At 39.4% G+C, this 13543-nt stretch overlaps 1 protein-coding gene and 1 long non-coding RNA gene across 5 annotated transcripts; one reads left to right on the forward strand and one right to left on the reverse strand.

Moving 5' to 3' along the window:
* Nucleotides 1-3174: 3174 nt before the first annotated feature.
* On the reverse strand, nt 3175-6033 carry LOC126626885 (uncharacterized). Of its 4 annotated transcripts, XR_007624805.1 has the most exons (6): nt 5904-6033; nt 5456-5793; nt 5112-5210; nt 4105-4297; nt 3666-3868; nt 3175-3580 (listed from the first exon to the last, which is right to left on the reverse strand). It is a non-coding gene; the product is annotated as an uncharacterized LOC126626885 (long non-coding RNA). The 4 variants fall into 4 exon arrangements; XR_007624803.1 differs by lacking the exon at nt 5904-6033 and having other exon boundaries at nt 3666-3850; nt 5456-5735; XR_007624804.1 differs by lacking the exon at nt 5904-6033 and having other exon boundaries at nt 3666-3858; nt 5456-5735.
* LOC126626840 (probable mitochondrial adenine nucleotide transporter BTL3) lies at nt 5800-11123 on the forward strand. Its single transcript, XM_050296245.1, has 4 exons — nt 5800-6846; nt 9593-9896; nt 10148-10615; nt 10728-11123. The coding sequence occupies exons 1-4, from the start codon at nt 6353-6355 to the stop codon at nt 10800-10802; spliced, it is 1341 nt and encodes a 446-aa protein (XP_050152202.1). The 5' UTR covers nt 5800-6352; the 3' UTR covers nt 10803-11123.
* The last annotated feature ends 2420 nt before the right edge of the window (nt 11124-13543 follow it).

Consider the following 13543-nt stretch of genomic DNA (forward strand, 5'->3'; position numbering starts at 1 on the left):
TTCGGAACAGTGGCGGGCTTCAAGCGAAAGAGAGAAATAAGTGGAGAGGGATATGTGGGTTCTTGGGAGGTGAAGCAGAACCATATCTGAAGATTTTTGTTATTTTGATTTTTGTTTATGATTTTGGAGCTGCCATGGGAACAGCCTGCTAAGATCTGCTATGTTTTGGTGGGGGTTTCTGTAGATTCACGGCGGAGGTGAAAAAATGAAAAAGAACCGACACAACTTTTCATATCGATTACCACAGATGGGGCCCCCACAAACGGGGCCAAATGTTGATGCACAAAATCAGCGAGGACTTTGGTACAACATAAAGTGTTAAGTTTGTGACCTTCGCTAGATTGCTCCGGTCACTAGTGTGGATAAGTAAGTAAATGGATAGAGACAGGAAAGCAAACACAAGATGTACGTGGTTCACCCAGATTGGCTATGTCCACGGAGTAGAGGAGTTCTCATTAATTGTGAAGGGTTTACACAAGTACATAGGTTCAAGCTCTCCTTTAGTGAGTACTAGTGAATGATTTAGTACAAATGACATTAGGAAATATTATGAGAGAATGATCTTTATTTATAGAAGAGAGTTTCTAGTTTCATTCTGACATTGACACGTGTCGTGTTGTGATTGGCTTCTGATGTTGACACGTGTCGCACTATGATTGGCTTCTGATGTCGACACGTGTCGTGCTATGATTGGCCTTCTGGTTAGAGGGAAACTCTTCTGGGTCCTTGACGGTATAACGTTGACCGGTGCTCAGTAGTTTCGGGATTGGTCAAGTATGGTACAAACAAAACTAAAAAAAAATACATATTGTTTGTACCATACTTGACCAATTCCGAAACTACTGATCACTAGTCAACGTTATACTGTTAAGGACCCAAAGCAGATACCACATCTTATGTTGCCAACAAAAGCTTTACCATAAATTAGTTGCTCTCGAGTACTCATCTTCAACATCTTATGCTTCCAGAGAAGATACCACATCTGCCTGAGGAACATATAAGGCAAGTGAGAAGGATACAAGGAAGCATGTGGAGACAAGCGTAACAGAACATGTGCCGATACATCCACTACTTTGTCAACAGCAAAAGTATCCCATATCATCAGAGTCGAACGTACTCTAGATTTGATGGACTTGTTTTGACCCTCAAATTCTTGAGTCGGCCTTATACTCTGGAGGAAACTAGAAAACCCTCCAGCCCAGTTCAAGAATAAGCCTGTGGAAAGTTATTTCTTCAAAAGCAAAAGTATCTCATATCATCTCTTCTCCATTTGCTTCTCATTATCCTTGTTGCTGTTTACGACACAAGGAGAATGAGAACAATCAACCGGAAGCCGAAGTCGAACCTTCGATCCAGGTTGCTTGCTTGAAAGTCTGATTGCTTACCTTGTCTGTTACCTCATTCGGCAAATCTCCTAACTCGACGACTTGGGGAACTCCTACTATAGGGTTTGTATCGCACTTGACCAAGCGCGAAACTACAAGTAAGTTTCAAGTGAAATTGATACATTACCTTGTGCATCTTCATCAGTTAAAGATACCACCCCTGGATGGAGGAAAAGTACTTCCAGAAAAGATGTCACATCTACATATGAGACAGATAAGGCAAGTGAAAATGATACCACACTTCGATACTTAGAAGTTTCGTAATTACTTAATGGCTTGGATATTGCAAGTCCCCAACCGAGGAGCTTCCCTCACTCAGGAACTTAGGGGAGCACTGTTTGTACCATACTTGACCAATCCCGAAACTACTGATCACCGGTCAACGTTATACCGTCAAGAACCCAGAAGAGTTTCCCTCCAACTAGAAGGCCAATCACAGCGCGACACGTGTCGACATCAGAAGTCAATCATAGCGCGACATGTGTCAACATCAGAAGCCAATCACAACACGACACGTGTCAATGTCAGAATGAAACTAGAAACTCTCTTCTATAAATAGAGATCATTCTCTCACAATATTTCCTAATGTCATTTGTACTAAATCATTCACTTGTACTCACTAAAGGAGAGCTTGAACCTAAGTACTTGTGTAAACCCTTCGCAATTAATGAGAACTCCTCTACTCCGTGGACGTAGCCAATCTGGATGAACCACGTACATCTTGTGTTTGCTTCCCTATCTCTATCCATTTACATACTTATTCACATTAGTGACCAGAGCAATCTAGTGAAGGTCATAAACTTAACATTTTATATTGTACCAAAGTCCCCACTGATTTTATGCATCGACACATATATATGATGAGCCAGCCTATTAACCCTGAGGGAATTTTGGCCTAAATTTGCTTTAGAAATGAGTTTTTTGTTAAAATTCATATTTGGCACAAGGAATTGGAGCGAGTTGGAATAAGTTTAGAACCTAAAATTTGAATTTTAGGTCGAGGGTTGGACTAGGCCTAAAGATAGTGATTATATTGATTACATTTATTAAATGACCAAATTCAAGTCAAATGTATATATCAAAAGAATTTACCATTTGTAAATTTTTAATTACGTAGAAAGAACTTGAGAATATATTGCTGCACATCCAAGATAGTTTTTGAATAAACAATCTTCTCTTCACCAATCACTCACTCATCTTCTTTCTTCCGAACAAAGAACAATATCACTACCATCTTGTTCAACATATACCTAAACTAAGTGCAAGTTCCCCACTTTTTTTACAAATGGCCAATCAATTTGTCGCTTTCGGTCGCTAATTAATCAACGATTTGTCTAACTTATTGAGTAACCACTTTACTGGTGTGAGCAATTGAACTAATTCACGTCGTTTAAATTTTAATTCCGAGATGCAACCACAAAAGCGAAAACATGTAGGCATACATGTAAGGACATATCAAAAAAGATGGAGGGCATTTTAATATTTAAACCTTGAGCAAAAGGTGAATATCTTGTGTGAGGTTTTAGAACTTGTTTGGATGTGCTTTTAAAGTGACTTAAAGTGCTTTTGGTGAAAATGTTTTGGAAACCAATCCTCCTCAGTAGAAATGTAAGTAAATCCTGAAAAAAACACTTAAAGTGCTTCCTGGTAGAAGCACATAACAAGCCCTTAACTATTTGCTAGATATTTGTCCTCACTTAGCATTGTGGTGCTCGTGCAGCTTAAAGCAGAAATAAAAGAGGCTTGGCACGGACAATGAGACAAAAAAGTAGTTGAAACATGAGAGAAGGAGGGTGACGGGTTTTTCTAACTATTTCAGTGACTCGTCCGACTTGTGAGTTGTGTCTTGACATCGGAATATCGAGAATAATTACATGGTACGTAATTTCGTTCTATTTGCTTCAAATTGATGGCGTTGGCGGTGCCCACTTACCCTATGACATGCTTCAAATTCCCAGCAATTATTTGCTCGTCACCGATCGCACTCACCCTCTGCCTTTGATGATTATTCCTGGGCCAACTCCAACTATGGTGTCTCTAGACTGCTGGCTTCTTCTTTGGCTAATTAACCGGTAGCATCTAACCTTCCCGAATTAATGTCGAAAGAGCAATGCTCGGCTATTTTCAACGATAGGGCACCAAGCTTGTATAGGACATTGCATCAGTACAATCAATCTTCCTATCTCTCCATAGGCCTGCAGGACAGAGAACCATCACTTGCAAAGCCCCTCAAAGACCACTCATCAAAATTAATGTAGATAAGGCTTGCGATCGAACTACCTGGGAGTATACCCTGTAATTTTAATAGCTTACACCTGTGTCGTGCCTCCTCTCTCTTCCATCCTTCTTCCTCAGATGTCATTGAAGGCTTGCATAAACTATCAGAAAAATGTATCACTTGTTTTACGCCAAAGTAACAAACATTTCACATGTCTCATTCGCCCACGTACAACTTTACACAAGTCCTGTAACACTAGACAAAACTATGGTAGTTTATTAGCTCTATTCAAAACAAACATCCAATATCCAAGATCAATTACTGAGTGTCTCTAATCTGCAAAATAGAAAGTCCAATCCTTATAAGAAAGTTAAGCAAGTGTGTATGGAAATTTACACAACCATAGCTTGCTGAAATTTACACAACAGGACTCCCACTAAAATTTCTGGTGTACAAAGTCAGATAGCTCAAACTAGATAAAAACATGTATGTTTTACTTACTTCGTAGTCTTGTCCCAGTTTCCTGTGACTAAGTAGTTCATTTCCTCCGGGATCCCAAGCAACCTCTTTTATGGGTGCATCATGTATGTAACGGTCACTGGTTGGTTACCAGCCAAAGGCCACTCTTAACTTGCTCGTCACAGCCACCAGAGAACACAGTAGATCCATCATCCTTCCAAGTTGAGCACAAAACCTATATAGATAGACATATATCCTACCCAGTTATATCACAGAATGTCCCTAATTGACATACATTGATCTAATGTGATCTCAAATTAAATCACATACTTGTGCATGCACAAACATATGTATGTGTATAGTAAAACTTTGAAATAGTGGTGATCCTCATTGAAAGGACTCTTATCTTTTTAAACGAGATCGTAGAATAACAATACAAAAATTACTTGCTTAAAATCAACAACATATAACAATTCTAAAAGCAATTGTGCTTCTACACAGAGATTGTACTGTTTTATATCTAAACAAAATTGTGCATCCAATTGTAACCGTAAAAACATTTTGCGTCCAATCTATTTCTCACTGTTTTTTTTTTTTTTTTGTTATATTGAGTATTGCGTAAAACTACTCTTATCTCGATTCCTGAGTAATATATCTAGAAACAAACAGCAAAACTATTGTTTGTTTAATATTCAACCAGAATAACGCTAAGTCGCTATGAAGAGCAGAAGTTATGAATCATATCAGAGGGCCACGGCTGGATGTAAACTCCCCTAGCTCTGCCAGGGCCCAGTAGAGTGGTAAAAAGTCCAAGTTCAAATTCTATAAGCAAAGGCAGGCCATCTAGCATTTATAAACTCAACGGATATTTCTAATTCATACCCTAGTTATAATTAAAAACTATGGTTAACACATTGTTGCGTATGGATGTATCCTTAATTCCACAATATGTTGGAATTCAGAGTTGCGAAACAAAATAATTTGACTACCAAACTAGTTTCATGAGAGAGAGAGAGAGAGAGAGAGAGAGAGAGAGAGAGAGACATTACCGGTTGGTCATGGGGTATTGATGCTTTAGCCACACTAGCAAGATTTTGTCCACTCTGGTGTATCTCCCAGCATTCATTACTTAATCCTACCAATAATCTCTGTTTGGTTGCACAGATAAGAAAAGAAATTATAAATTCAATCCAATGGTGTATATACTTCAGTTCCTATGAATCATACATACATATACATAAGCAATAAGCATACTGTAGTAAATAATTATACGTGAATCCTAATCATATATTACATTGCCTGGTAGTCTGATGACAGAAATTGAATCCGATCCAATCCTATAGAAAAACTTTCTTAGCAACCAAACAGAAGGTAAGGCTACATACATACATACCTGGTTGTCCCAGGAGGTGGTGGCCAGAATGTTGCTCTTGGGACTTTAGCTTAGGCTCTATAGCGAGTCAGTAAAACATCTCATAGTCCATCAAAAACAGCTAAATCAATTCACAACCCCTCAAACCCAAGTCACCCAATTGAAAAACCAATCCAAAGAACAGAACTTTAAGGTCAAAAAGTTAAAAAATTCAAAAAAATAATCAAATATTTGACATGGGTGAAAAATTAATCTGCTGCTTGCTTGAAGAGCTCTCAATCTTCTTCTTAGTGACAAAATATCCTATCTTTCTCCTTGAAAAAGTGCCGCTGCTCTTCACGCTCAGCACTCCCGACTCGCTGGGGGGGGAATTTGACAAAGAATTTGTTGATGGAGTGATCTGCAGAAAAAGGAAAGGAAGGACAACGGAGAGGAGACTGATTTTGACCAGTTCGATGTAGCAGATTACCCGGTTCTACGCGTGAGCTCGCCCAATCTCAGCCGTCAGATTTTGGTCCGCACGCAAGGTCCACACTCCACCGCATAAGGCCAATTATTTGATCGTTTGGAAGGAAAGGGAGCAAGTATTTGGAGGTTTGGAGGTTGGTGGAATCCAAACAGAAAGGGTTCAATCAAGCAATCATCCAAACCAGAGATACTGAAATGAAGTGAAGGCGATGGAAACCAAGCACCAAATCCACCATCACCCTTCACCCTTCACCCTTCACCCCTCACCAATTCAAAATTCCCACCCGTCGCCTTCATTTCCCACAACAATTACAAACATTCTCTCTCTCTCGTCCTCTTCAAGCTTCCTTCTTCCCCCTCTTCTCTTCCCCACTCTCTTATTAACCCCTAAATGTCGTTAGTTCCCACGCTCCTCCACCCTTCTACGACGCCGTTTTCACGTCCCCGGAAATGCTCCCACCCGACCACTCCAGCTTCAACCTCCTCACCCGTTTCATCAATTCCTACCCGTCCGATCCCGATCCGATCTCCCTCGGAGGACTGTTCCTGCACCCCAGCAACACCATCCCTCCGTCCTTCCTTTCTTTGATTTCTCACCGTACCCGTTTGCTTTCCGGTTCGGGTTCGGCCTGTTGTTTAAGGCGCCACTGCCACAAGACACTGCGTTTTGAAGGTTTAAGAGGAGGAGGTGGTGGCGGCGGGTTGTTTTTGTCTGTAAGCTTGTCGATAAGGGGGAGTGAAGGGGATGGTGGTGAGGAAAGGTATGTTCGGGAATCAGGACAAGTCCTGGGGCAAAATGGGGATAAAAGCTTTTCGTCCTCGGAGGAGGAGGCCGCCATTGTGGCGGTGTTCGAGGGTGAGGGTGAGACTGCACGGAAGGGATCGGGTGCTATGAACACCACCAAGCATCTTTGGTCTGGAGCTGTTGCTGCTATGGTTTCAAGGTTCGATCACTCTAAAACCCGAATGAGTTGTATTTGTTTGTGAATTACTTGACGCTTTTAGATTGACAATAGAATTACATTATGCTTTCTCCCATTCCCGTGTTTAATATTTAGGAAATTTTATTAGAGCCCATTCAAGGGCTAGTCACATGATCGTTTTAGATATTAATATTTAGGAAATTTTATTAGAGCCCATTCAACCTCTTTCCACATCTAATACAAAAAATATTTTCTTAAAATTCCTAATTTACCCTTTGATTAAAACTGAAAAAAAGAAATAAACAAAATTGAAATCTCTTTCCACAACCAGTCGTTCTTTTCCACCTCAAACCCCACTGAAGATTCAGCGACAATTCTCCGTGGCAACTTCAAGTCAAATTCTTTTAGCGTCACAACCACCTTATATGGCATATCATTTAGTTTCCACAAGTTTTGACTTCGAACTATTCATACGAGATAAATGATCCCTCTTCAGCTCAACACCTTCCTCGTCAAAGACTCCGCCATCCCTTCTCGGCCATAGACATTTGTGGTTCTCCGCATTGCCGGCTCTATACCACTCGGAAACTTGTAACTAGAGAGGAGGTTCTACCCTTGGGTTTTCTCAATCTGGGTATCCTTTGCATTATCAAGCATTGTGCTTCAGCTTCTTGCTCTTGATCTTCACGTCTCCGACTATTTGAATGAGTTGCGGCAAAAGTAGCTTCAAGTAATTGAACGGCAGGAAAAGCACCACACTAGTCGACGTACGGCTTTTGGTCTCCATTTGTACGGACTCGACGACGTATGCCAAACGCCCTGACATGGAAGTTGCAAGAAGGAGCTCCTTCTCAGCCAAGGACTACCACGACACATCACATGTGCAAGTTTCAATCGAAGCGGTCCTAGGCATGTTTTCCGACGAAGGGAGGGGCCGCTACCACTCCTCGCCCTCACGTAGCTTCGACTATGCTTGTAGGCCTCCGATATCGGCATTATGATTGAAGAGTGTGAGAAATAGAGGAGGGAGAAGGACAAATAAGGAGGGAGATAATACGAAGGAGGAGGTGGTTAAAAGACGCCGGCAACAAAAGATTCACGCCGGCATCAGTGAAGAAGATGCTGAAAAGTGGTGGGCATATATGTGGGTTCATGTTCTTTTAATTTATTTTTACTTTCTAAATAACGTCGGGGCAAAATGGAGAATTTAATGGCAAAAATATTTAAGTTTGGTTTGAAGATAAGATAATTGGGTTTAAATAAAATTTCCCTTAATATTTTAATGAACAGTATAAGGTTATATTTGTCTCTGTCTTCAACCGAGAGCCAAAGGGTCATAGGGCTCGTTTTAATCTTGTCACAAAAAACCGTCTCCAACCGAGGGCCAAAGGACCAAACATAATTTATTATTTAAATTTAAAAACTACAACAACTTAAATTCAAATTCAACAACAACTTAAATTTAAAAACTACAACTTAAATTTAAAAACGACGAATTAAATTTAAAAACTACAAATTAAATTTAACAACAACATTAACTTGAATTTAAAAACTACAAATTAAATTTAAAAACAACATTAACTTAAATTTAAAAACAACGAGGTCATTTGAAAATTATTGAAAAAATTGAAGGATAGATTTTTGAAAGAGGAAAGAAATTATGAGAATTGAAATGGTGTAGGAATGGTGAAAACTTTGTGAGGAATGGTGAATGAATGGTTTAGGTATTTATAGGAAAAAAAATCAGAATTTTTGAGAATTTAAAAAAAAAAGGCCAAAAAAAAAAATTGAATCCAACAGTAACTGGCGCCAGCTAGCCGTTGGATTCAAATTTCTTTTGAAGCATTCCTGTCGGTTATAACCGACAAGATTAATGGTTTTTCTGGCCAGCCCTTTGGCCCTTTCAGATTCTATGGGGCCCTCTCAGATTTCACGAGTCCTCTGGCCTAGCTCTCGATTGGAGACGATTTTCGTTGTATTTTTAGCCCTCTGGCCCTCTAGACCCTTCGGTTGGAGATGGCCTTAGATCATGATTTTTGTATTTTTAAGCTTACTCAAATGGACTCAAAAAACTTTTAGGAAAATTTTATTTGAATCATTATAACTTCACTTAAATTTTAAATATGAATTATTTTTTTAGCCCTTTCATATAATTATCATTAAACACAAATGAAATTAACATCAAAACTAAAATTTATCAATAAATCCATGTCAAGTACTCAAACTCTTTGCCATCACGCAAATTTTCTTTTACAATCTATTTTGACTAAAACTCTAAGACATTGTCATATGAAAACAAGCTTCTTTTTTTTTTTTTTTACAAATGAATGGTGATTTTGAAGTTTTTGATCCTCCAAATAAAGAGAAATTTTTTGATTTGATTACAAATTCCGATCAAATAAATTTTTGTGATGTGGTTTGGATTTTGTGTGGATATTTGAACAAAAACTTTGCACTAAAAACAAAATTTGTATGACCCTTTGTTGGATATTCTCGACCGTTAGAGATACATGCATTGTGGGCAAACTTTGGACTAAAAACTGAATTTATATGACTCCATTGGAGTTGGTCTATAAATGGAAAACAAAAACCCAATTGTCAGTTTCTCTTATCTTGTGATTTTGAAGCAACTAAAGATGGATCGTCCATTTCTCTTTTCGATTGATTTTGGTTCTGAATCATTTGTTATGCTTTAATTTGATTAATGGTACATCATATGCTTCTCCAGGACTCAAAAGAAACTTCTTGGTGTTTTCTTTTTTCTTAGGACGTTTGTTGCTCCTCTTGAGAGGCTAAAGCTGGAATATATAGTTCGAGGTGAACAGAAGAACCTTTTTGAGCTCATCAGGACGATTGCAGCTTCTCAAGGGCTGAAGGGATTTTGGAAAGGAAATTTTGTCAATATTCTTCGCACGGCACCCTTTAAGGCTATCAATTTCTACGCTTACGATACTTACAGAAATCATCTGATGAAATTGTCTCGGAATGAGGAGTCCACAAATTACGAGAGGTTTCTTGCTGGTGCTGCGGCTGGAATTACAGCCACTTTGCTCTGCTTACCTATGGACACGGTATGTTGCAACCTTCTACTGTTATTTGGTTCAGCTGATTTCATCTCGTAAGCACTTTTTTCCTGGTTTCTCTCTTAATTTGTGTTCAAATTATTTCTTCTTCAACTTTGTAGTTCAATGTGCAGAATAGGATTGATCGTCCATGACCCACACTTTTATAGGTCACACTGTAAGAGTGTGCATAGGCTGAATTCTATTGCTTGCACTTAAAAATTGGCCCAAGTCCTATTCTAAAATGTCAATTCTTTCAGATCAGGACAAAGATGGTAGCACCTGGTGGAGAAGCCTTGGGTGGTGTAATTGGTGCTTTCCGCCACATGATCCAAACTGAAGGGTTCTTTTCGCTTTACAAGGGTTTACTACCCTCGATTGTGAGCATGGCACCTTCAGGTGCAGTTTTCTACGGTGTTTATGATATACTGAAATCAGCTTATCTGCATTCACCTGAAGGGAGGAAAAGGATCCAACACATGAAACAAGAAGGTGATAAACTGAATGCTATGGAACAACTGGAGTTGGATCCCGTTCGAACATTACTATATGGGGCAATTGCCGGTGCTTGTTCTGAAGCTGCTACATATCCATTTGAAGTTGTGAGGAGACACCTTCAAATGCAAGTTCGGGCAACTAAGTTAAGTGCTTTTGCAACTTGTGTGAAAATTGTTGAGCAAGGAGGTGTACCTGCTCTTTATGCAGGATTAACACCAAGCCTATTGCAGGTATGGTACTCTGACGATTGTTTAGATGAGAACACATCTTATGTCGAGCCCTTTTGTCATTCTATCAGGTTTACGGTGAAGTTTCTTGACCTTTTTCTCATGTGCTCATCAGGTTTTACCGTCAGCTGCTATAAGTTATCTTGTATACGAGTTCATGAAGATTTTTCTCAGAGTAGAGTTGACGTAATAGTTTTCAATCCAGATCAAGGTCCAAAAGTTCTTGTCGAGAATGAATAGTTTGGTTGTGTTTCTTTTCTTGTTTTGTGTTTTCAATATATACTTGGGAAAAAGAGAAGAAACAAGGCACAGTGTTTCCGATGTTTTCTGTTGACTAACAGAAAGTTTGCTGTAATTTTTCTTGGGATTTTTAATGTCATTTGAGTAGCTAAATGAGGACTATAATTTTGTATGATTGTACTTGACCCGGGCGTGTTATAATTTTGAGATTAATTGTTTTGTATTTGACTCTGCCAACTTCACTTAATGGAAAAATATTTTGTTGTTGTAATTGTTTTGTATTTGATTAGTATTTTTTGAGATAAATTAGCGAACTTACAGATGCTTGGAATTTGTTTTTATCCTTTTATTTTTAATCAAGGATTTTGTTTTTATCTAATTAATCCTTAAAATCATGAATAATGATGGGGCATACACATTGTGGTAGATGATTGTCAACACACAAGGATCTGAGGATCTGAGGCTCTGAGGAAGGTTTTTGCAATTAATTAAGGAGTGTGATATCCACACACCCCTTTTTACTTCTCTCACACCCTTTTAATTCTCTCACACCCTTTTAATTTTCGGCTGTCGAATCGCATGAATTAAAGAAGATCAAAGGACAAAAATTAACAAGAGATGTGGGAGAAGTAAAAAGGGGTGTGTGGATAGCACACCCCTTAATTAAAGGTGGGCTTTATTGTAATAAAATTGTAGATGATACCCAATTAGAGATCACAATCTCTTTAAGGGCGTGTCTAATGTGCAGACAAAGCGTGCAGACTATCCGTACGGACGATGATCTAAAGGCTGAGAAGGGACGAGCTCACGAGTAGAACTGGGTTGCTGTGACCCAGTGTAATTAAAAAAATTTGAATTTTTTTTACTCAGTGGGTATCTTTCATTGGAGACAGGGAACGAGAGGCAGAGAGGAGGAGTTGGGGTGAGGAATGGACTTGAGGTGGATTAAAGATGCGCTACGACTGTGACTTGGTGATCTTATACCTTTATTTTTGGGTAAATTACACTGTACCCACTCAGGATTGGGGTCTATTACAATCGCATACAACATCTTCAAAACATTTCACTTTCATACATTTACTTATCATTTTATTTCAATTTCATACATCCGTTAGAAAATCCGTTAAGTAAACTGTTAAATGATGATGTGGCAAATATAGGGTCCCTATTTGTGTTGATGTGGCTGCCACATTTGTGCCACGTGGCTAAACACATAACAAAAAATTTAAAATATTAAAATAAATAATTAAAGAAAAATTATAAAAAATAAAAAATAAACCCAGAAATCCCCATCGTCTTCCCGACCCGAGCCCAACCCTTCTCCCATCCTCATTACCCATTGCTCCCCATCTCAGAGAATCAAAACCAATAATTTCAGATTCTTATATCCAAATGACCCAGATCACTAATTCCTCAAAGATACAAACTTCAACCATTTTCAATTCAAATTAGTGCAACCCAAATCACAAAATTCCAAAACAGATCACTACCCAAATCCCAAATTCTCACAAACACATCAAAAAAATCAACAAACCCCATAAATTGAATCACCTGAGACGTGAGAGGGATCCTTAAATTTATTGGTGAGGCCGCCACCACTAGAGGCGGAGGAATCGGCGACCACCTCCTTAATAAAAAATACATAGGTGAACCTACCTTCCCCGAGCTGCCTCACGATCTTGAACCGATTCTCGTTGATCCACACGTCGCATCCGTCTTCCCCACCCATCGCCCACCCCTTTGGTCTTCCCCACCCATCACTCACCCTCTTCTCCCATACCCCATTACCCACCCAAAAAATTCCCCTTCTCCCGGTCGTGCTTGAACAACCCAAATCGCTCGACCCACTTGAAGAGGCGGAGGTGTGCGAAGGTGCGGATGCGGTTTCAATGGTGGCTTCCAAATTTTGCTTGCGGGAGTTATGGTGGACGGGTGCAGGCAACAGAGGCAAGTTGATGGTGGAGGACGGCGAGAGGGACGAAATGGGTTTGGTGAAGGATCGGTTGGGGGAGGTGAACAGAGTGGAGGAGAGGGGTGGGGGTTGCAGGGAAGGGGAGGGGAATGGATGGTTTTTTGCGTTTTTGTTTTTTTTTACTTTTCTTTAATTAATTTTTTTTTCACGTGGCATAAATTTGGTAGCCACGTGGCATAAATGTGGCAGGTACGTCAGCTTTTAACGGATCAATGAATGGAAAATGTAACAGAGGTACTATATTTAAATAAAATAGTAGGTGAGGTATGAAAGTGAAACATTTTAAAGATGTTGTATGAGGTTGTAATAGACCTCAAACCTGAGGGGGTATTATGTAATTTACCCTTTATTTTTTGTTCAGTGAGTGTGTTTTTGTTGGTGAGGGAGGGGATAAAGGGTTTCCTTCGCACGGAAAGAAAGGCAGAAAAAGAGCTGGTGAAGGGCAGAAGGGTTCGATTTCAATGTGGATTAATTGGGAGTTGGTAAATCATGTACCTTTAATTTTTTCAATTCAGTGGGTGTGTTTTTGTAGAAGATTGAGGGTTGTATGGGCGGGGAAAGAGAGGCACAGAGAAGGAGGTGGTGAAGGGTGTAAGCGCTCAATTTCATGTGGATTAAAGATGTGCTTGGATTGGAGTTGATAAGGCTGGTTCATCTAGAACCTCTGAAGAAACCCCAACTTGGGAATATGAGTCTATGAAGAAATCTAGAACCTTTGT

This window comes from Malus sylvestris, chromosome 1 (assembly GCF_916048215.2).
Source record: "Malus sylvestris chromosome 1, drMalSylv7.2, whole genome shotgun sequence".
NCBI classification, from domain to species: Eukaryota; Viridiplantae; Streptophyta; class Magnoliopsida; order Rosales; family Rosaceae; genus Malus; species Malus sylvestris.